Source organism: Myotis yumanensis, unplaced genomic scaffold (assembly GCF_028538775.1).
Source record: "Myotis yumanensis isolate MYYU_CA2020_CCGP unplaced genomic scaffold, mMyoYum1.0.hap1 SCAF_16, whole genome shotgun sequence".
NCBI classification, from domain to species: Eukaryota; Metazoa; Chordata; class Mammalia; order Chiroptera; family Vespertilionidae; genus Myotis; species Myotis yumanensis.
Genome location: NW_027223767.1, coordinates 15,845,434 through 15,868,070, shown reverse-complemented (window position 1 = coordinate 15,868,070; position 22,637 = coordinate 15,845,434). Strand labels below are relative to the sequence as shown.

The following is a 22,637-nucleotide window of genomic DNA, read 5'->3' as shown; positions in this document are numbered from 1 at the left end:
AGCCTGGGCGGGCCCGGGATGGGCGGAGCCTCCCGCTCCCACGCTAGGCTGTGCCCGCCCCCGCATCCCACACTGCCCCGCGACAGGAAGGCGGAGCCGCGGCTTCCGGAACCTCCTCCTCCACTCCTGGCGGTGGCTGTGTGGGGCTGGAGGCAGCTGAGCTTTTTAGCCGGTGATGGCCGCGGCTGTCGCTATGGAGACAGGTCAGTAGCGCTCGGAGCCGCGAGTCTCCGCGGACAGACGGGTCCCGGGCCGGGACGCCTCCTGCAGCTCCCGGGCGCCGTACAGACCTCATCTCCGCGGGGTGACAGTACGGACCCGGCGGCGCGAGGGCTCTTGTCGCGGCTGGAAAAGCTAAGGGAGTTTGGCCTTTCCAGAGGCTGATTTGTTCGCAGGCCTTTTTCCTCACTTGCTGGTCAAACACCCACCCCGTGGGCTTCCTGGCGTGGGCGAGACTAACCCGGAGGCGTTCGATTTGTTTTCTGCGTCTCAGATGAACTTGTCTAAGTTTGAAATATCGCCGCCACATTTGTGTATTTTTCTGCCACTGACGCTTCTCACATACCCACGCGCTCCCTGATCTTGCACACGTTCCGTCTCTTTTTCAGCTTGAATTCTAAACTTTCTTTTCTGATTGACATAGCATTCGCTTAGCTTTTGCTTAATTTAATCCCATTAACATTTTAACGCAATATTCGTATAGGGGAAGGCACAGTTATTATGACCACGTACCCCAGTGGTCACCGTTAAAATCTCTACATATGTCCTGCCCCTCCCCCCCCGTGTGTTCCTGTTTTCTTTGATGACTTTAAACTTTAGAGAAATAATCATTTTAATCAGGGCTTTTCTTTTCTTACCCTTGTAAAGGTTTATCCCCTCTCACGCAGTTTAAAAAAAAAACCATCACCACCTGCCCTTCATGTAGAAATGTGTATCAGCATTAGTTGGGCTTCTTTACTGCTGTTCTCTTTCTACAATATATAAAGTTACCTTTATTTTGGGTGATTTTCGTTATCTTCTCTCCTAGATGATGCTGGAAATCGACTTCGGTTTCAGTTGGAGTTGGAATTTGTGCAGTGTTTAGCTAACCCAAATTATCTTAATTGTAAGTTGTTGAGCACCTCATTGAATGAATGATTTCTGACAGATGAGTTGCAGTTCATATTAGTGTCTGCTTTTATACATTCTCAATTGAACGGAATTATTGCTACACTTATAATGGTGTATATACTGTATATAATTGAGCAAACTGGGACTTGTTTTATGAATTCAATGTGTGTTGGTGGTGGGGATGTTATGTGTGTAAATTCTTTGTTAGAAGTCACAAATCAGTGGTTCAAGGATTGGTTTGCTCTACAGATGCATTTTTTTTTTTTATGCCTTTCAGTTCTTGCCCAAAGAGGTTACTTCAAAGACAAAGCTTTTGTTAATTATCTTAAGTACTTGCTTTACTGGAAAGAACCAGAATATGCCAAGTATCTAAAGTAAGTTTAATTTTAATAGTCCTAAATATGTATATACTTTATTATACTCCAAAACACTGATTTTTAACAGACTTCGTAGTTTTACCCATTTCTCCACTTTCAGTTGCGACCACCTTACAAGACACACTTATCTCTCTAACTTGGATTATTGCAGTGATCTGCCCACTGGTTATCTTTGCTTCCACTCTTACCATTTTTCTTCACCCCCAGCCAAACAAAGCAAAATAATTCTTTATACAGAAGCCAAATTGACCTCTTAAAAATGTAAATCACGTGTTCTTTTCTTTTTTTTTCTTAAATATATTTTATTGATTTTTTCACAGAGAGGAAGGGAGAGAGATAGAGTCAGAAACATCGATGAGAGAGAAACATCGACCAGCTGCCTCCTGCACATCTCCCACTGGGGATGTGCCCGCAACCCAGGCACACGCCCTTGACCGGAATCGAACCTGGGACCCCTCAGTCCGCAGGCCGACGCTCCATCCACTGAGCCAAACCGATTTCGGCACGTGTTCCTTTCTTACTTAGAATCTTTCAATGGCTTCCCAATGCATCCAGAATAAAATTCAGTCTCTTGAGCTGAAGTTCTATATGATCTGCCTCTGTCTTATCTGTCCTTATCTTGTACTATTCACCCCATCTCACTGGTTTTCTGACCCCAAGGAACCCACATTCTATAAATGCAGGGACATAGCTATAGGCTAAAAATTTAAGAATGTAGAAAGGGGTACTTGTAAGGACGTTTTTCTGGAGGAGGTAACCTTACCAGCGTCTTAATAGCTACTGGTTTTTTAGGGCCTCCTATGTGCTGTACTGTGCCCATTTTAAAAATAAATGAACACACACACACACACACACACACACACACATATAATTTAGGTTGTGCAAAAGATGTTGTCATTTTAATGGTTACTAAATTGCAAGAAGCATATTATAATCACAAGCATTCCTTTTTGCTGGTAAAAAGTAAACTTTGAATTCACGCCTCTTTGTCTTAACTAGGCAGTCAAAAAGCAATAATGAAACTTTATTTTTTTCTAAACAAACAAAGTTTGAGAGGAAAATGTTTCAAACTTACACTTTTTATCCAAGTCACTTTTCTGATCTATGTCTAATACAGTGGTTCCCAACCTTTTTTTGGCCATGCCCCACCTAAGCATCTCTATAATCCTAATGCTGGCCCCCCCCCCCCCCCCCCATATAATTCTTACTATTCAAAAAGTGAACTCCTATGGAGGAAGCCTAAAGACCACTAAGTCTAGATAAGCTTCCACAGAAGATGGTTTCCATGAAAGAGAAAAATAAAAGAACAAAAGGACAGTTGAATACTGAGGAAGAAATCACTAAGAAATTGTTAAAAAAATAATGTGAAGTGATATGAAAAAATAGCAAATAGTTTCAAAACATATAATAGAGAACTGAAATGCATAAATATGTCACAATATATATTTACATACTGTATGTGAGGCCCCTAGAACCATAAGAAATGCAAAAAATTCACTGTTAATAACTCCATTCTTGAATTGTTCCCCTTAATCAAAGGGGCATGAGCCCCATGTTGGGAACCACTGGTCTAATAATTGATCACGAAGCTGCCTGCAGGATCCTTTGTACCCTTCCTGGCTCTTTATAAACAACCACTTATTCATTTAATAATTCACAGGAAATACTTTATTAGATCCCAACATGTATGTATGTAAATTAGAGACTCAGTGATGGACACTGAATTAGACACCACAAGTTTAATTTCACTCACCACACTGCTGAGATGGTCATCTAAACTATGGCTCGAGGTTCCCCGTGAGCACTGCAGGAGTATACTGTTTCCCAAGCGTGTCATTTCTACCGCTTGTCCAGTTTTGGCTCTATGTACTCCCTATATGATTTACTTTTTAAAAATATATATTTTTATTTATTTCAGAGAGGAATGGAGAGGGAGAGAGAGATAGAAACATCAATGATGAGAGAGAATCCTGCACAACCCCTACTGGGGACTGAGCCCACAACCTCGGTATGTGCCCTTGACCAGAATCGAACACGGGGACCCTTCAGTCCACAGGCTGATGCTCTATCCACTGAGCCAAAACTGGCTAGGGCTGATTTAGTGTTTTTTAATTTACTCATTTAAACTTTATCTCTTTTCTATTTGAGATAATTTTACTTACAAAACAGCTTGGAAAAATAGTAAAGAGCATCCCTATATATTCTTCACCCATATATTCTAAATTTTAAAATTCTTATGTAACCACAGTACAATGATCAAAATTAGAACATTAACAATATACTGTCTAACCTTATCTAATCTACAGACTTCAAATTTCACAGGCTGTCTTACTAATGTCCTATGTCTGGTACAGTATCCAGTGTAGGCTCATATGCTGCATTTTGTCATGTCTTAGTCTCCTTCGATCTGAGTTCGTCAGTCTTTTTTTTTCCTCCATGACTGTGACATAGAAGTCAATTTACCCACCACTGATGATGTTCATTTTGATCACTCGGTTGAGGTGGTAGCTGCCAGTTTTCTCTATATCAAGTTACTATTTTTTCTTTTTAATATGTTGTGAGGAAATACTTTGAAACTATGTTTCATACTTTTACCCACTAATTATCTATTGAAGATACTTGCCTCAAAGAATTGTTACTGTGGTGATTTTCTAATTCCAATTCCATCATTCTTTCTACATTTACTAGTTGGAATTCAGTTGTAAAGAACATTCCCTTGTTCCCAATTTATTCATTCATTTTTAAAAGTTACATCACTATGGACTCTTGGAATCTTAATTTTTATCTTGTGGATTACTATTATGTATGTCTTTGCTCCAATGATTCCAGCTATGGCCACTAGGAGCCCCTTCGGATGGTCTCTGGAGTACTTCTGACATAATTTTTGAGCACTTTTCTTTGGCACTACACACTATCCCAGGCTCACCTTGTGTTTTCCTTGCCTTAGCCCAGAATCAGCCATTTCTCCAAGGAACTCTGGAAAATGCTATTTAAAACCCACAAGTTGGGCACTAAACTGTGCTTGTTAGTACCACCATGTCATTGTTCCTACGCCTTGTCAGCACACAAACTGAGAACACATATCTGTGTCTGGCTCTATGTTTCTGTCTAAAAAGTCATGAGTTCATACTGCTGTTTTCAGTTCCTGCTCAAAAATAGGCTTCATTCTTGCCTTCTCCCTTTTCTCATGTTTCTTTTTATGATAGCCAGAAATTTGACTCTTTATCCACAGTACATTTACTTAGGTCTTTGCTCAGTTTTAGAGTATATATAATTTCAGAATTCCATATCCACATGGAAAACTAGAGTATAATATTTGTGCATAGTTCTTTCTGAAATTGACCCTGACTTTTTATCATTATTGATGGAAAACCAATAGTTATCAATTAAACACATTAATTACTAAAAATTAAGTGTTCCTACTCCTCACTTTGGAAACCACCAGAGTAGATTAACTTGATTTGCCCCCAAATGTTGACTCTGCTTACCAGTTATTGTGTGATCTTGGGCAAGTTACTTAATCTTTCTGATCTTAAGTTTTCTCACTTTTGAAAATTTTGCTTAATTCTCACTTTTGATCACTAGTTTCTTTGAGCAAGAAAAAAAAAGAACTATGCTACCAAAGTGTTATAAGTTAATGTTACAGAAATTGTAGCTGCAAGATCATTTGTACATGAGTAACTGAATTAGAGCTTGGAGTTATTGACTTAAATTATGCCAATCATTAATTGATAAACTTAAACCCAGGTACCCTCAGTGTTTACACATGTTAGAACTACTCCAGTACGAACACTTCCGCAAGGAGCTGGTGAATGCTCAGTGTGCGAAATTTATTGATGAGCAGCAAATTCTGCACTGGCAGCACTATTCCCGGAAGCGGATGCGCCTTCAGCAAGCCCTGGCAGAGCAGCAACAGCAAAATAACACCTCAGGAAAATGAAAAGCTGGATCCAGACCAGGCTCCTAAGACTGTATATGTTGCTTCTGTACAGTGAAGACCAAAAAAAAAGAGACTCCTCTTACCTACTTTCTTGTGCTAGCACTGAGTACCTTTGGTGTGCTATTTAATCCAACTAACTTTTCATTGTCAGTAGATTATTTCTGTTAAGCCAAAACTGTTCTTTGATTTTCCTTTGGATTTGTAAATTTTTATTAGTATTTAACACACACAACTAAGGACAGAAACATTTGGTGCTTTAGACCAGTTTAAGGAGGCAGTGAGGATGGGGCAGGGGGAGGGCCGCCAAACATCCTGAACTCAGTCAGGCTCTGTTCCTGCTGTACAGTGGGGGCTGGGGCAAGTCCATCTCCTGGAACCTTACTGTCCCTCAGGTCAGCTACCCCACCCTTCTTATCTACATAGTAGTCATTGACTATTCCTTATCCACATACATAAGGAATAGAGTCAATGACCTCTTTAAATCCCAGAGCAGGAACGGCATAAGGTTTTTTACATTCTGCAGGAGAAGAGGACATACCTGTCTCACTACTTGCTTTGCAAAGAGCTTTAATGGAAGAATCATTGCTATGTCGCTGACCTAGTGATGGCAGGGAGATTGATAGTTAACTAATTGGACTCTTGACCTTAGACTAGAACAAAGATGAGGAATTTCAAATACTTGTGCTCATTTGGCAAAGCTAACGTTTATTTGGCAGACACCACAAACCAGGCACCGTGTTAGTGCTTAGCTGCATTTTCATGTCAGTCTTAGAACAATCTTTGTTCAAAAGGGGGAGACTGAGGCTTAGACAGTTTAAGTAACTTGCCTATGGTTACACTGCTAGTAAGTGGTAATCAGAGTGTGACTGACTCAGGTGGAATCCTTCCTCCCGCTTGGCTGTATCGGCTCTAGCCTCTGCTCCCTGCCTCATCCCAAGTAGTGAGGTACGTTCAGACTGTGAAACAAAACTGCCTGTATGAAGTGGGGCTGGATTAGATGTGCTGTGCTGTGGTTAGCTTAAGTTCTGCATTCTAAAGCCCAAAAGGCGTTTTAGGAACAATAGTTCTTTGTAAATTCATGGAATTTAAATTAAAAGATCCTAAAATTCATTCAGAGATTTGGAAGCAAATTCACTATTAGGGGCTTTCAGATATTCCTATTATCTCCAATAACACATTCCTTTGTGCTATTACTACCACTCCTGAAGACTTATTTTACCTATATCTTAAAGATATCCATATATTACAAACAAACAGGGTTCATGAGCATTTTTATAGCACTCCAATGTTTAGACATGCCATTTTTAAAAATCATCATTTATTTATGCCTAACATGAATTCAAAGCAAGCATGCAATTTCTTTAATACTAGAATAAATCAGGAAATCAAGACACAACTGTCATAATCAAATCTTAATCTTCAGTGAACAACATCTCCACGAGGTTGGCCTGAAGACATTCAGATTCTACCAGTTTTTGAGGCTGTAAGAGAAGAACAGTCAAATCGTAACCCACAGCTATAAAAATGTTATTAGGAGGGGATAGAGTTGTTCAGCCTTGAATGACACAAATATTTAAACAGAAAGTACGCCATTCAGAAACTATTAACTAGTTGTAACAAGTTTTATGAAACACTTAAGATATTTGCTCTAAGTTCAGTCATTAAAATACTTGGCTCAAAACTTAGACTAAAACAGGAGACAGCAAGTCCAGTGCCACCCCCTTGCCCTCTATTTTTTAGTTTAGAATCCCTGGGCTATGACTAGAAGTTCCTTTTCAACCAGAATTATGGGTTAACTGGCAAGCAGCCATTGATGCCAGTGTTTAAGAAACCATGTGTAAATCAACTTTCTTGAGCAGTGCTTATAGAATTTTAAATTAATAACTTTTAAAAAGCATAAAAAGATGTAATACTTAGATATTTACATTACTAACAGTTTATTGGGATTGTCCATAGGGGATGGACAAATGCACTCTGAACAGCACTGTGATGTTTGCATGAAATGTCAAGACCTCTCCATATCTGAATCCAGAACGGGTTAAAAGAGTTGTGACAGGGTGAACTGTAGCCCCAATATAGTTGAAAAAAGATACTCACTGTTCCATATTTAAGGAGTGTAGGCACTGCAGTTATTTTCAAGTTTGTTTTGAAGTCATTATTTGGATCTTTCCAACTATTTTGAAAAGAAAAAGTGATCAAAACATTTTACTATGTTTCTTATATTTTGTTTAATATTTGATATATTCCTACATTTAGTTTTTTAGTAATCACTTTGTTGTGAACATTTTAAAAACCTTAAGAACTATGACTTACCTATTCCCCTGTGTAAGTTTCCTTTAAAGTGTGATTAAGATATGTATGTAAAGACAATTAAGTTCTGAACTAACACCAGACTAAATTTATTGAATTATCCTTCTAATACAAGCGGCTGAACATTCAGAATTTTGATCTGTATTTATATCTTCGAATTGCTTGACTCATCCACTGTACCTTAGACATAGAACCTGAGTCCAGGCCCTTCCCACCTGTTTGGCAGAGTGCAGTGCATGTCTGGGGGAGAGAGTATATATTGCCACTTACTAAGGTTTTTCTCCTACTTGGCAGTAGATGAACACACATTCTTCACTAATATGCTTCAGCCCTTCTCGTACGACTGGTTCAGCTTAAAAAAAAAAAGTTGATATAAAATAATCACATCAACTCTACAACCAGGCCCTGATAAACAGCATCCCTCTCCCCTCCCCTCATGTTGCTAACAACTCAGACCTAACCTGCAGTTAACTGAGGTTAACAGAAGGCAGGTGTTCTCTGATTTGAAAGGCACTTTAAGGGTAACTACGTCCTGGTCCCGACACCCAGAAGAATGAAAGGCATATTTGCTGACCTATGCAAAGGACATCAACTCCCGTCCTCACTAAGACGCTAATCATACTGAGGAAGTGAAAAATTGTAAAGGACTAGATGTCAAGATGATAGGGGTCGAATGGTAGAAGGCACTCTTGGGGCGGGGGTGCACTTAACAGGAGAGAAGGGAACAAGGTGGGACAAGGAGGCAAAATGCCAGCTTAGAAAGCCCTGCGGATCTCCAGGAGTAAGACTCCTTCCTCTGCCATGAACTCCGCTCTCCGGCCAGAACCTCGGCCTTGCCTTCCTCCACTCCCTTTGGGCAGCAGCCCAGAACCCCGGCCTCACCCAGCACGCAGTCGGGGCACCAGCTTTTCCCTTCGGCGTCCTTAGAACCGGTAAAGTAGGCGAAAATGGTCTTGCCTTTGTGCTGCTCCACAGCCCGGGTGAAGTCCTCGAAGCCGGACACACTCACCTCCTCGTAAAGTGCCATGGGGAACGCGCTCCGGGAACCGAGGATAGTCGGGGAAGGCTTCGGGTGGTACTGCCCAGAGGCGGGGCCCACGTGGGGCGGGGCGAACCTGCTTCCGGGTGGGCTGAGCACCAGGTGACTGCAGGAGCCCAAAAGCTTGGGGAGATGGGGGGCTACGGGGGCCTCTGAGGGCCATAACTCATCCGTACCGCCTTTCTGCTCTCGCTTCTCCGACCTTCCCGTTCTGGCTCCATTCCGAAACCCAAGCTTCTTTCCTAATTTGGTCTCGGCCCCAGCCCCATAGACAATGGCTGCAAAACCTGCTGCCGCGCAGCCCTGGAACCCTTACGTGGCTCTCGAGCTCTAACGGCTCCCAAGCCACCCTGCGCCTGTTGCCATGGCGACCGGGCGAGCGGCCGGAAACCAGGCCTAATTGAGGTCCCCCCCCGCCTGCTTCCCAGTAGCCGTGCCTCGCCGCCTCAGGCCGGGTGGGCACCCGCGGTGTTGGGGGGTCCTGGGGAGCTGCGTTAGGAATCATGGACCCGGGGGAGAGGAGAGCTTGGCCCAGGGCAGATACTGCTGCTCGTCGCCCCTTTTAACTATTTTCCTGCCTAGGCTTTAGGGTGGGGCCAGGACTGAAGGGAGGGCGAGTGGGGGCGCGGGGGTGGGGGGCTGGGAGGAAGTCAGGCTGCGCGGTTGGAGCTGGTGTGAGTGCGAGTGTGGAGCAGCCCGGGGGCCAGGTGCCCTGGGCCTGCGTGGGGAGGGTGATGGGAGTTGCCCTCGAGCCCTGAGCCGGGCGCCCGGCCGGGCTGCGCAGGGGCGAGCGAGCACTGAGATGCCCGGCCGCTGTGTGGGGCCCAGCAGGTCCGGGCGCGGAGCCCGGCGGCCCGGGGGGAGGAAATGGACGGGCGCGTCCCGAGGCCGAGGAGGGAGGCGCCGGGCGAGGTCCTCGGGGTGGGGGACACGCTGTGTGAGTGCAGAGAAGCCGCCGGGCTGTCGGCAGCCGCGGGGGGGAAGACGAGCGGCGGAGACCGCCGAGGGCCCCGGGGCGAGCGAGGCTTCGGGGACGCCGGTCACTGCAGGCTCCATGGAGGCTGCGAAGGCCCCCGGGGCTGTGCTGGTGAACGGGGCCGCGGGGGAGCCCCAGCTGGTGGGGCCTGCGGGGTCGGTGTGGGTGACTGGCACCGGCGACGAGGAGCAGGCCGTGTGCAGGAGCCCGCGGGGCGGGGAGCGGAAAGGCCGCCCGGGGTCCATGGGGCACGAGAGCATCCTGGAGCTGTGGCTGAAGGTGCAGGCCATGAGGGCAGCCTCAGGGGGTGGGGAAGGGAGCCGAGTCGAGCTCCACCCCGTACCTGCAGGAGAAGGACCGGTGGAAAGGGGTGTGCCTGGCCGAGCTTCGTGGGTAGAGACCAGCCGCCGAGGTCTCACGGGGCCGTGGGTGGAAGGGCAGGTTAGGGCCGCGCCCCAGGCCGCAGGAGCACCTGCAGCTGCTGGCCCAGGGGCGGGATGTGAGCGGCCCTCGGGCTGGCGGGGCCTGGGCCAGGCGGTGAGCTTGCCTCCTGAGGGTGTGCCTGGGGCTGTGGCCACAAGTTCTGGGATTGCCCCAACCCTGCTGGGGAGAAGACCAGCTCCGGGGGTGCCTGGGACTGTGGAGGAGATATGCTACGAGGTTGCCCCAGGCCCGTGGGGAAGAGGACCGGTTATGGGGGTGCCTGGGGCCACGGGGGTGGCATGAGGCTGTGGAGGTACCCAGAGCTGTGGAGGGAGAGGTAGGCTGTGGGGGTGCTCCAGCTCTGGTGCAGGAGGCAGTCTATGGGGACACCTTGTGGGGGAGGGGCCAGGCTGTGGAGGTACCCAGAGCTGCAGAGGAAATGCCCTCTGTGGGTGCCCCAGGCATGTGGCAGAGGGGAGGAGCCCTGGAGGAGGTAGGCCCTGGGGGTGTCCCTGACCTGTGGGTCTCCAGGCAGCCTGTAGGGGTGCCTTGTGCTGTGGAAGAGGAAGCTAGATGCGGCGGCGACCCAGGGTTCAGGGAGAGGGGACAGGCTGTGTGGGCAGAGACGGGCTCTGCAGGTGACCCAGGGCCATGGGAAGTAGCCCAGACCTCGGAGGTGTCTGGTCCCGAGGAGCAGGAGGCAGGCCCCGGGGGTGCACCCGGCCTCTGGCGGGTAGGACAGGCCATGGGCGCGCCTCGGGCTTTGGGGCAGGAGGCAGGCGGCGGGAGTGTGCCCGGTCTGTGGGGACCAGCCCAGCCTGTGGGGGTGTCCCAGGCTGGGGTGGTGCCAGGAGCCATAGGAGAGCAGACACATTACGGTGGCATCCCAGGCCTGTGGGCCAGGCAGCAGGCTCTGAGGGTGCCCCTGGCTGAGGCAGTGCCAGGGGTGGTTGGGGAGCAGACGTGCTGTGAGGATGTCCTGAGTCTGTGGGAGAGGAGGCAGGCGGTGGGGGAGCAGGAGGCTCTGGTGCCAACAGCGTTAGGGGTCCCTGGGTCCGTGGACCAGGAGGCTGGCTACAGGGATGTTGCCTGTCTGTGCAGGAGGAGACAGGCCGTGGGCGTGTCTGAGGCAGTGCCCGAGGCATCAGGCATGGCCAAGCACAGGTGCGCCCCCGCGGGGGTCCCCGCAGCTGTGGGTGCGCCTGGCTCTGGGAGGGTGCCTGCTGCTGTGTGGGTGTCGGGCCCTGCGTGTCCGGAAGTCAGCTCTAGAGGGGTCTCGAACCCGTGGGAAAGCGTTCCCACTACCGGAATGCCCCTGGCTGCTGGGGTCCCTGTGGCTTCTGAGGAGCTGGTGGCTGTGAAAGAGAATGCGGGGTCTGCGGCTTTCCCAAGGTTATGGGGAAGGAGGCCAGTGCCCGGGCTTCCGGTGACTGACAAGGTTGCTGTAGCTCCCGAGGTACCTGGGCTTGTCGGGGAAGAGAACGGCTCTGGGGGTGTCCCCAGATCTTGGGGAAGGAGGCAGAGTGCCAGGGTTCCTGTGTCCGTGGAGGTGCCCGCTGCTCCCCGGGTGCCTTGTCCTCTGGGGGTGGAGACCGGCTCTGGGGGTTTCTCACACTTGCCAGGGAGGAGACAGACTGCGGGGGCACCTGTGCCTGTGGGGTTGCCTGGGCCTGTAGAGGAGGAGACACTCTCTGGGGATCTCTTGGGCTCATCGGGAAGAAGACAGATGGCTGAGATGCCCGTGGCTGCCAGAGTCGCCATGGCTGTGGGAGTGCCCACAGCTGCTGGCGCTCCTGGGCTGGTGGTGGGTGACACTAGTGCTGGGGATGTCGCTGGTGCGTGGGGAAGGAGACTGGCGACCGAGGGGCCCACCACCGCCCGGGCTTCGGGACCTGTGGGCAGGGAGACGGGCTCTGAAGGTGGGCCAGGCCTGTGGCAGAGACCCACTACAATAGTCCCCGAGGCTGTGAGGGTACCTCTGTCTTTGGGGGTGCTTGCAGGTGTAGGAGTTCCCATGGCGGGGCACGTGCCTGCTGCGGTGTGGGTGTCTGGGTCTACAGGAGAAGAAACCACTGCTGCTGGCTCAGGCCTCACCGTGGTGACGAGACAGTCTGCAAGGGGGCCGGGGGCTTCAGGGGCAGAGACGGGAGGTGGGAGTATCCTGGGGCTGGCAGGGAGGAGCCAGGCAGCGGGGGTGTCTTACACCCATGGGCGTGGGACCAGGTCCTGGAGCTGCCCAGGGTCTGTGGGGGAAGGAACTGACTGGGAGAATGTGCCAGGAGTGTCAGGGACAGGAGCGACTGGGGGCGTGAATGAAGCTGTGGCAGTGTCCTCAGTTTCAAGGGAGGAAATGGGCATTGGCCGTTTCAGAGGTCACCCACAGCGGAGAGGGAGCAGACAGGCTGGAGGAGTGTCTGGAATGAGAGTGAGGGGGGACACTTTGGGAGAAAATTGTGTGGGGGAGGACAGATGGAGGGGGGCATTCCTGTAGTAAGAGTAGGGCACAAGTTGAGGGGTCCTGGGACTCTGGGAGGGAACACTGTTGGGGAGATTTGTCCTGGGTTGTGGATGAAGGCACAGGATGTAGAGGTGTCTCAGGATGGGGGAGGGGGGATATTGTGTGGAGAAGTCCCACGGTATGTGGGGTAACGAATTGGGAGGTTTCCTGGAGCAATTGGAAAGGGACAGATTGCAAGGAGAAAGGTGTCCCAGGACTTTGTACAGGGGAACAGTTTGTGTGTGTGTGTGTGTGTGTGGCATCACTCGGGGTATCGGGGAACTGTGGACATCACCTAGTTTTTTCCTGTAGAGAAAGGATCATTAGGCCTTATGCAGCCCGGGGAAAGGTGTTGACCACATAAAAGCTGCAGTCACCCTGGCCCCCAGTTCTTCAGACTCCTCCATTGTGCGGCTCCAGCCCCTGAACTGTGGTGATTCCAAGCCAGCTGGGATTGCCTTGCCTTTGTACCTCCTCCCATCTTCGTTTTTATCTTGTCTCTACAGCCTTAGAAATAAGGAATCTTGGACAGCTGCCTTTATGTTCCTTCAGATGTATCTGTCTTTAAGCAAATCCAGTCTACAGATGTTGGGTTTATTTAGAAGCTTAAATTAGGGATTTTTTTTTTAAACCTGCATTTCCCAGTTGATTTACCATGGGATTCTCTGAGAGAACAAATTCTCCATTTAACACGAGTCAGTTCATGGAAAATCAGCTTAATTCAACAAATGAGTTAAATTGTCTACTATGCTCAAAGCACTGTATTGTGGGAAATATCAGAGAAGAGCAAGACAAGGCCCTTACCCTCAAGGAACCTTGTCTAGCTGGGAAGATGAGACATATACCTGTGAAATAGGTAAATAACAACGTGAGACAAGTGTGTAACAAGCACGTGACGCGTGCAGGGATAATGCCGTGTCTAAGGAGGCCTTCAGAATAGGCAGAGGCAGTGATAATGAGTAGAGCCCATAACAGCTTAACACTTTCATATCTTTTATCTCTGCTGTGTGTGCATAGAGGGGGGATGTGGGGAAATGGAAGGTGTGGAGAGGTCATTCAGTGGTTAATGGCGGATCCTGGCATAAATCTAGATATTCTGACCCTGAGGTTTACTTAGAGTCGTTCAGTTGGGTCCTTTTGAGCCACCTCATAGAGCAAGCGGGACTACTTTCTGACTAGTGGTTGGGATTTATTAATGTAGAACATGTGTCCATAAAATGCCCTGCTGGGAAGTGCTTGTTGACCATAGCGGAGCCCTGTTTGTAGTAATATCTTACTAGAGACCCTTGAGATTTGAAATTTGGAATGAAAGGGGCTTAATAGATTGTCATTCAAGTAGTGTCTCCCTATTCTCTTGGGAAGTCTAATTTCAATGCTTTTGTAAATGGAAGTAGCTATCATATACCTATCCTCATGTGTCATTGGCTCTCTAGTATGAGGTTGCTATGGGCTACTAGAACATTGTTATAAGAGCATGATGTTGTGTTTCACTTATTCTTTCCCTTTGAAGACTCTTGGTCTGAAAGTAGCTTTCTTTTATTTTAGGCAATGGTTTGGGGAAGAACTGTTGGCTGATAACTAGGCTTTCACAATTGTTCTGCACTATCTGACATGATGGGACCAGGCAGACCAGCTTCAACTTGTGTTAATCACGCGTCTAGTGTCCAACTAGATGGGAGGAGTGACCCCTGGAGACTTCAGACCCAGGTAGTTGTGGTTTTCTTCCCCCTTCATATTTTTATTATGAAACATTTCAAGCAGAAAAGCTGAAAGTAAGGGCAAGAACACCTTTTTAATCCTTCTAGCTTCAACAGTTGTAACAATTTGTCCTACCTGTTTTTCTGTCTCACCATTTCTAAAATGGTTGCAGAACCACTTCAGAGTAAGTTGCAGATACGACATTTTGCTTCTAAATATTTTAGAATACTGATCCTAAAAATAAACTCTTCTACTTAACCATGATACCATTATCAAACCTAAGAAATTGACAAAAAAATTTCCTAAAATTACCTAATAACCAGTCTTTATTGAACTTCACCTAGTTGTACCCAAAATGTTTTTACTTCCAACGTTGTGTTACAAAAATCTTCAAATATACAGCAAAGTTGAATTTCACAGTGAACATCAAGATTCTATTACTATTTCACTGTACTTTTCAATTGCATATCTTTCCTTCAGTCCATTCCTCTAGGATCCATTCATTAACCCAACTTATTGTTTGACATGTCAAAGTAAATTTCAGACACCGGTACCCTAACTAATTCAGCATGCATATCATACTTAGTACTATAATTCATTCTTCACCGTTTTTTCTTTTCATGTAAATTTTACATCTGAAATGAATATATTCATTCACATTTGCTGAGTTTGACAGATGTGTACACCAGTGTGGCCCATGCCTCTTTCAAGATACGGATCATGTCCACTACCCAGAGGGTTCTCTTATGCCCCTTCCTGGTCAGTCCCGCCCTTCCCTCCAGAGGCAACCACTATGCAGATTTTTTTCCACCACAGTTTGTTTGGTCAGTTTTAGAACTTCATATAAAGGGAATCCTATGCTATGCACTCTTGTGGAAGAATTTTTTTCACTGGGTGCAATGTATTGAAGATTCATCTATGTGTTGCATGTGTCAGTTTGTTCCTTTTTAATACTGAGTATTCCATGTCCTAACCGGTTTGGCTCAGTGGGTAGAGCATCGGCCTGCGGACTGAAGAGTCCCAGGTTCGATTCCGGTCAAGGGCATGTACCTTGGTTGCGGGCACATCCCCAGTAGGGGGTGTGCAGGAGGCAGCTGATCGATGTTTCTCACTCATTGATGTTTCTAACTATTCCTCTCACTTCCTCTCTGTAAAAAATCAATAAAATATATTTTTAAAAAAATACTGAGTATTCCAGAGCAGGAGTGTGCCAGTTTGTTTATCCAGTCTGCAACTGGTGGTACGTGATGGATTCAGGGTGTAAGAGAGCAGATGATTCTATTATTACAAAATAAAAATACCTCCTAGCACTAATAAATGTGTAAAATTTTAGAAACTTGGTGTGGACATATACCAACTATACAACATATTATTTTTCTAATGATTGCTTACTTTTATTTTTTTTTAAGAACCAGCTGCAGTTTAATAAGAATGTTCCTACACATTCAAGCAACTTGGCAATCCGGTATTCTTACCCACATGCAATTAAAATAGAAAAACTGAAGCACTCGCACACTGAGTCGGACCACTATAAAGATTTGGATTTTGCAGATGGTCCTGATCTAAGCAGTTCTGTTTCATTTTCTGTTGTATCAGAAGAGAGACTTAGCTATGCTGTCCACCTTGCCAAAAGAGATATGAAACGAAGACACTTTGAAGAACATGTAAAAAAACATCATCTCACAAGTCAATCCCAAATCTCTCCGAAATGTGGATGCACCAGGCATAAAAAATCTGATCTTGGGATGGAAAGGAAGGAAATGAAGAATCAAGAAGCTTTTCATTGCAGCCACCAGCCATCCAAAGTAGAAATTTCCAGCTCAGGTGCCAAAGTATACGTATACACATCTCATGCAGGACAGTCAGGTTTGACCATGCCAAATTCGCCACCCACCCATGACCCAGGACTGCGGCCTCATGGCAGGACAGGTGACCACAAAAGCCTATGTGAACACAGAAGGCTGCTTGAAGTTCAGCGACTCCAGAAAATATTGAGCAATTGTATCCATAAAATCGAAGAAGTAACCAAAGGTGAGGAAAATTGGTGAGGGTGGAATAGTTCATACATGTTCATTCTTTTGGGACCCCCACCCCCATCAAACTCCATTCCCTCCTCCTGTCACTGGAGCAAGCACTCATGACCAGACAGGTGGACTTTGAGTTTGACCAGTGTCTTTTTTCTGAAGAGTTTTTCCTGCCCTCGTCCCTCCCTCCAGCAGAGGCAGGTGACACAGCTCCTTTCCTGAAGCTGCACTTGGTCATCAACTGACCAAGGGCCCAGCCTAGGGGTTAGGGTACCTGTTGTCAGAACCTGTGCGTGCTCCCAGTGGGTCCACAGTACACGGGAGCAAAGAATTTTCAGTAACCACCAGAGGCTCACCTTGATGACAGTGACTGGCACCCTGCCTTGGTCTGGCACCCCCGCTCACCTGCTCCACCATCCCGCCATGGCCGATGCCCACCATGTTCTGTGCACGCCCCCAGGTGGTCAGCACACATCATAGCGACTGGTTGTTTGGTTGTTCGGTTGTTCTGCCATTTGGTCTATTTGCATATTAGGGTTTTATATATATATAGATGTCACCCAAATAAATTCAATAAAAAAGAAAAAAAAGAGAATCATCTGTAAGAGGAACAGTTAAAAACTGTGCCCGAGCCAGTTACCATTGACATCTGTATATATAAAAGCCTAACTGATGGGCCGACTGACCAGTAGCTATGATGGCCACTGACCACCAGAGGGCAGACGCTCAATGCAGGAGCTGCCGAGCGACAGCAACTTTGCAGAGTGCCCAGTCGCACTCCGGGACCCCTCAGGGGATATCGGACTGCTGGTTTCAGCTCAATCCCTGCAGGCCAGGCCGAGGGTTCCCACCTGCCGGAGGAACCCCACTCCACAGACGCCGCCCGAGGTGCGGCTGGCCGGGGAGGGACTGTGGGAGGTGGCTCCAGGGTGTGTCTGGCCCGTCTCACCTAGTCCTGCCCCACCGGCCACCTTCTAATTTCCTTTCAGTGTGCACGAATCCATGCACTGGGCCTCTAGTATATGAACCCAGTTTCTCCACACTGTGCAGCCCAACAGAGAGAAACAGTTTGGCTTGTAAGCACAGAGACTGTATCTGTATCTACAACTCCTTGATTTCAAATTTTCAAGTTCTTCAAAAGTACTTTCACTAGTTTGTTTTTTAATGAGTAAATATGAAAAATTTGAATTGATAAAATACACTTAAGCACTGCTTTTCTCTGATGGTTTGATGGTTTTGCATAAGAATTTGTGTTGTAGACATATTTGAAAACCATTGACTGGAAAGGAATGGGTGAGTTGCACATCCCTTAATCAGTCTTCCAGAAACACTTTCTTTGAACTAACCTTTTGAAAGTGTGGAACACAGTGTATGCGAGGCTGTGCTTCCTAACAAATATGTGAAGGCTTCGGACAGTCCTGTAATCTTCATATGTTGGAGAAAGAAAGAAATCTTGCAAAACCTAAAAATGGGCCAGTCAAGAGTTTTTGAAAAAGTAGAAAGCATTATAGATTTTGGCTCAATATAAAGAATTTTAAAATAGTAAAAGGTACCTCACAGTGGAGTAGGCTGTCCAGTGGAGCTTGGTGTGGACGTATACCACCTGCTTAGAGGGGAGCTTGACCTTGGTAATGTCATCATGGCCCTTCCATCTCTGTCGGTACATAGGCCCCTTATTCCTGACTTCTTGACTGATGGAAAATGACATTTGCTGTTACTACAGCTTCATTTTTCTTCTTAAAATAGAGATCTTCAACTTTATTATCTCTGAGTAATTGAAATTTTTTAAAGTTTTTATGTTTGGTTTGTAATCCACTTTGCGGGGGTGGGATATTTTCAGATAAAACGGAAGAAGCCTTGGATCCAGATGAAGAACGGCGCATCCGGGTCAGGAGGCAGGAGCAGGCTGTGCGCTCCGCCCGGACGCTCTACGTCCTCCAGCAGCAGGTGAGGGCGGGAGGAGTGGGACCTTCAGCCTGTGTTACCTCCTCAGAGAGTTCGTTTCCCTTTCGTCTCAGGAATATTAGCACCTCAGTATCCTCCATGGATTCTAATGCGTTTGTGAGGCTAAATTTCCTGAACACAGGGACAAATAACCCGTCTTCTCTTTGCCACCTCCCTTTATGTGTATTATGTGTAAATAGCCAAACTCCTTAAGTAGTGGTTTTTGACTTTTTGGTGTCATAGACTCTTGAGAATCTACTAAAAGCCATGGGTCTTTTCCCCAGAAAAAATGCTTGTACAGCACATACATGATGAAGTCAAGGGGATTAGTTACCCCGAAACCCTTTGTCTTTAGTTATGAATCCTAATCCCATCTGTCTCATGTTTATTATACAGTGGGGCCTTGACTTAAGAGTGTCCAGACTAACGAGTTTTTTGAGATACCAGCTGTCTCTCGGCCGATTTTTTGCTTTGAGTTGACAGAGTAATTTGAGTTAACGAGCTCGGTCTCGGAACGAATTAAACTCGTAAGTCAAGGCCCCATTATATACTAGACTAGCAGCTTAGTAAGTAGTAAATACTTTGATCATCTTTATTGAGTAGTAAAGAATGAAGACTATGTTAAATATCTTGCAGGACACATTTAATGGCTGATAAATGGGCATTTTTCTTGCTTATGGGTAGATTTTTAAAAATGTGTGTTTTAACTTTAAGGCCTTACTCATTAATAAGTCTTTAACTCATTTCTGGTCACTTAAGTCACATGTTGGCCTTATTGCTTGAACCAAAACCTGGACCTTTTTATTTAAAAGAAAATGTGTGAGTTAGAGTTTGTTCTGTATTCCTTTTGGGCTCTATTTTGGTCCTTACTCTATATTGCTACCATAGAGATTGTTTTAAAACATGAATGCTACCTGTCAGACCTCTGCTGTACAGACTCCCAGGGCTCTGTAACAGGACCCACTGAAGACCGTGACCTGGCCTCCTACCTTTCAGAGTCACCTGCCCCTTCCCTCCTTCCTGTTTAGTTCCTTTTACACTGGGGACCCAGGGGTGGAAAACCAGTTATCTATTTTGGGGGTACATGAATGAAGAGCCTTGTCTCATTTTCAAGTGACTTGAAATAATAATGGTTATATTTGGACAAGACAAGCTGTTTCCTTTTCTATAAAAAAAAGATCAGTGGAAAGGTACCAAGTTTTCATGTTTTTCCCCCTTTACAAAACAGGTTAGAGAAATCCAAGAAGAATTGGATAAATTGAGTCCACATAATATTAAACACACTAAGAAGGTATGATGCAACTTAATTATGATTGATACTTATTATTTCTAAATTGGATTTCCAGTGTTTTGTTAGTATCATGTGTGTTCTCTGTATAATACCATTTTCAGTGCTTGTAGTAACCTGTTCATGAAATATTCTGAATTTGTGGTTGCCTTCTAAGGAACAGTTTTTGAAAATAGATTGCTGTTGTTGCTGCTGCTGTAAGAAATGAAGAATAGGGAGGAAAAGACTTTGTCATTAGAAATCTGTAAACGTTACAATTCCCTTTACTATGAAAAAGTTTTCACCTTAGAAATAGTTTAATATAGAAAGAAGGTAGACTGTAAATATTCCTAAGGGTGGGGTTAATGTCAGGAAGTTCTGAATATGGAAATAACTTCTCATATTTCACTTATTGCCAGTCATGGGCAATGTCCAGGCTGGCATCTGCCTACCGAGGAGCCGTCCAGGCCTTACAGATGTTTGTCACGCAGTTTACTGACCGAGGGGAGCACCCAGTTCCTGCTCAGTACAGGGAACTGGGCAGTCTCATCCGCCAGCTTTCGCTCTGTTCTGCCAAGGTGGATGCTGATTCTTCCGTTTCTGATGTGGTGATAGATATCCTGCAACAAATTGAGGTATGAAATTGACTTATTGTTGTTAAAAAATGCATTGTTTCTTGGTTTGTTTGTTTTTTAATCTTCACCCAAGGATATGTTGTGGTTTTTTTTTTTTTCATTTTTATTTTTTTTCCCTTTATTGATGAAGATATTACAAATGTGTCCTTATCCCCCTCAATGTCCCCCCCAATCCTGCCCTCACCCTCACCCCCTGTTGTCCACATCCATCACTTATGCTTAAGCCAAGGATATGTTTTTATAGAGAGGAGGGGGGAAAGGAGCAAAGAGAGAGAGAGAGAGAAAGAGAAACATCTATGTGAGAAAGGAACAGCCATAGGTTACCTCCCATATGTGCTCTGACCGGGAATTGAACCCAACCCACAACCTTTCGGTGTATGAGATGATGCAAAAGTACGTTTTTTTCTAAGCAGGGAAATAATGTTTGCCATCTCCAAGTTTCGTTGAGGTTTATGCAGAATACCAGACAAAGCTGCTACAACTAGTAAATTAAAGTTTTACTGAGGGCAGTAAAAGGACTTCATTTTTTTTAAAACTAGAAATAGGAACTTTTTCTTTTCTTTTTAAAATATATTGTTACTGATTTCACAATTAAGGGAGGGGGAGAGAGAGAAAGAAACGCCAATGATAAGAGAGAATCATTGATAGGCTGCCTCCTGCACATTTCTACTGGGGATTGAGCCTGCAACCTAGGCATGTGCCCTTGACCAGAATCGAACTCAGGACCCGTCAGTCCGCAGGCTGACACTCTATCCACTGAGAAAAACCAGCTAGGCTGGGCTTCATTTTTATTTTATTGTTTTTATAGTCTAGTCCAGCAGTCGCCAACCTTTCAGACCTCACGGACCACCAGTGGTTGGCAGACCACTGGTTGGCGACTGCTGGTCTAGTCTATTATATTGTATTTCACTTATTTGAGAATTGGTGATTTGAATCTAGAACATATAAAAACCCTTAACCAGGTCCATTAATTAAAAAGAATTTTCCATTTCCTGGCTCTGCCATTTAATAAAGAACTTATTAGCATAGAAAAGGAAAACAGTAAAGCAATCTTAAATTGGTGCTTTAATTAGAATATTAGCATGTACTCTAGAGAGATTTGTGGGAAAAGACGTTTTAAGATACATGGAAGCAGAGCCTCAAGTCTTGTGATATGGCTAGAAACTTCGGGAAATCACAGTTGGCATGTACTAGTAAGGAATGAATAGTGTTCTTTCTTCTTACTGGTCACAGAGACGACAAGGACAACATGGCCTTATATCTTGATAGCTCTCCAAAGTCCACAGAGTGCTACCACATAATTTTGCCATTTTATCTTTACTGCAGTGCTGTGATTTGCAGTATGTCTTATTTTACAGATAAAGTTTTTATAAAAGCTGAGGTTAGATAGATGACATAATTACTTCCCTTGAGAGCTGGGAATCAAATTCCTATCTTCTGATTTCATGCCACTGTTATTTCCACTACACCACATATTTTCATCTACAAATCAAAGGACGACCTGTCTGTCAGTGTGACACAGTGAGCTGTGGGCTGTAGAGGGGAGCCTCGTGGGCTAATGGCAGACCTGTGTCACCATTAACTAGCGTGGCAGTCTTTAAGGCTCCTTTTACTTTTACAAGTCCCTTATCCAGCATATGTTTGTGAACGCATTGGTGATGTTTGGGTAGTTAGAACTCTCTATCAAGAAGGTTAGTGTCCAATGCGGACCTTCAGACAGTATATCAAATCATGTGATGTTTTTAAAACTTACCCATAAGAAACATTTATTGGTCACAATTATTTCATTTAGAGAATAGATCTTTATAACCCTAGAAAAAATCTCAAGAGTTTATCTAGTCACTTTCCCAAATTTTGAGCAAGAGTGCCTTAACATAATGTTTCTTAAACACAATGTTTATCTCTCCCACGTTTGAAAGTATTCCATAGTGCACGCAGTTTATTCTTGTTGATGTGCCATCTACAGCTTACCTTGTCATTGCCTTACTGTCATCTGAACTAAACCTCCCTGACTACTTCAATTGTCTTTAATGTGTATTGGCCAGATGGACACCAGGCCCTTACTGCCTGGTCATGAGTGAGGGAGTACTTTGTTTTAGGAGGTGCCTCTGTTAGAAAGGGGGACACAGATCTACCATTGTGGTAATGAGTGACCAGAGCCACTGGACACATAGAGTTTCCTTTAGTTTATGAAAATGTATATGAAGTGTTTGCCTACTTAAAATTATTTGAGTTTATGAGGTTTTTATTGAGAATTAAAATGCTTTAAAAGCATGGAGGTTTATATTCTGAAAACTATGGTTAGTATTTAAAATGGTGATGCTTAATTTTAGGACTTGAATGCCTTTAATAGTATTCATATACCCCTGGCCAGTTGCTCAGTGGTTAGAGTGTTGA

At 45.5% G+C, this 22,637-nt stretch overlaps 4 protein-coding genes across 6 annotated transcripts in view; 3 read left to right on the top strand and 1 right to left on the bottom strand.

Moving 5' to 3' along the window:
- Positions 1-113: 113 nt before the first annotated feature.
- MED31 (mediator complex subunit 31) lies at positions 114-7,863 on the top strand. The gene is made up of 4 exons (XM_070394405.1): positions 114-203; positions 1,028-1,105; positions 1,388-1,484; positions 5,235-7,863. The coding sequence occupies exons 1-4, from the start codon at positions 176-178 to the stop codon at positions 5,425-5,427; spliced, it is 396 nt and encodes a 131-aa protein (XP_070250506.1). The 5' UTR covers positions 114-175; the 3' UTR covers positions 5,428-7,863.
- TXNDC17 (thioredoxin domain containing 17) lies at positions 6,726-9,044 on the bottom strand. Of its 2 annotated transcripts, none has more exons than XM_070394403.1 (4): positions 8,747-9,044; positions 8,008-8,089; positions 7,525-7,600; positions 6,726-6,908 (listed from the first exon to the last, which is right to left on the bottom strand). In XM_070394403.1, the coding sequence occupies exons 1-4, from the start codon at positions 8,937-8,939 to the stop codon at positions 6,840-6,842; spliced, it is 420 nt and encodes a 139-aa protein (XP_070250504.1). In that variant the 5' UTR covers positions 8,940-9,044; the 3' UTR covers positions 6,726-6,839. The 2 variants fall into 2 exon arrangements, with proteins under 2 accessions (XP_070250504.1, XP_070250505.1); XM_070394404.1 differs by having other exon boundaries at positions 8,620-8,987.
- A 128-nt stretch (positions 9,045-9,172) lies between these two features.
- Positions 9,173-22,637, top strand: part of KIAA0753 (KIAA0753 ortholog) — a 61,015-nt gene continuing 47,550 nt past the window's right edge. Inside the window, exons 1-6 of one of the 2 annotated variants that reach the window (XM_070394401.1) lie at positions 9,173-9,231; positions 14,218-14,379; positions 15,780-16,401; positions 18,235-18,341; positions 19,567-19,629; positions 20,025-20,240. In XM_070394401.1, coding sequence (XP_070250502.1) covers positions 14,284-14,379; positions 15,780-16,401; positions 18,235-18,341; positions 19,567-19,629; positions 20,025-20,240 — 1,104 coding nt within the window. In that variant the 5' untranslated portion in view covers positions 9,173-9,231; positions 14,218-14,283. Of the gene's footprint in view, positions 9,232-12,710; positions 13,529-14,217; positions 14,380-15,779; positions 16,402-18,234; positions 18,342-19,566; positions 19,630-20,024; positions 20,241-22,637 lie in introns of those variants that run through there. The other variant, XM_070394400.1, reaches the window with a different exon arrangement.
- On the top strand, positions 9,401-12,678 carry LOC138994455 (collagen alpha-1(I) chain). Its single transcript, XM_070394399.1, is given in 2 exon segments — positions 9,401-10,466; positions 10,468-12,678. Coding segments are annotated over 2 exon segments (3,087 nt in total). The 5' UTR covers positions 9,401-9,578; the 3' UTR covers positions 12,667-12,678.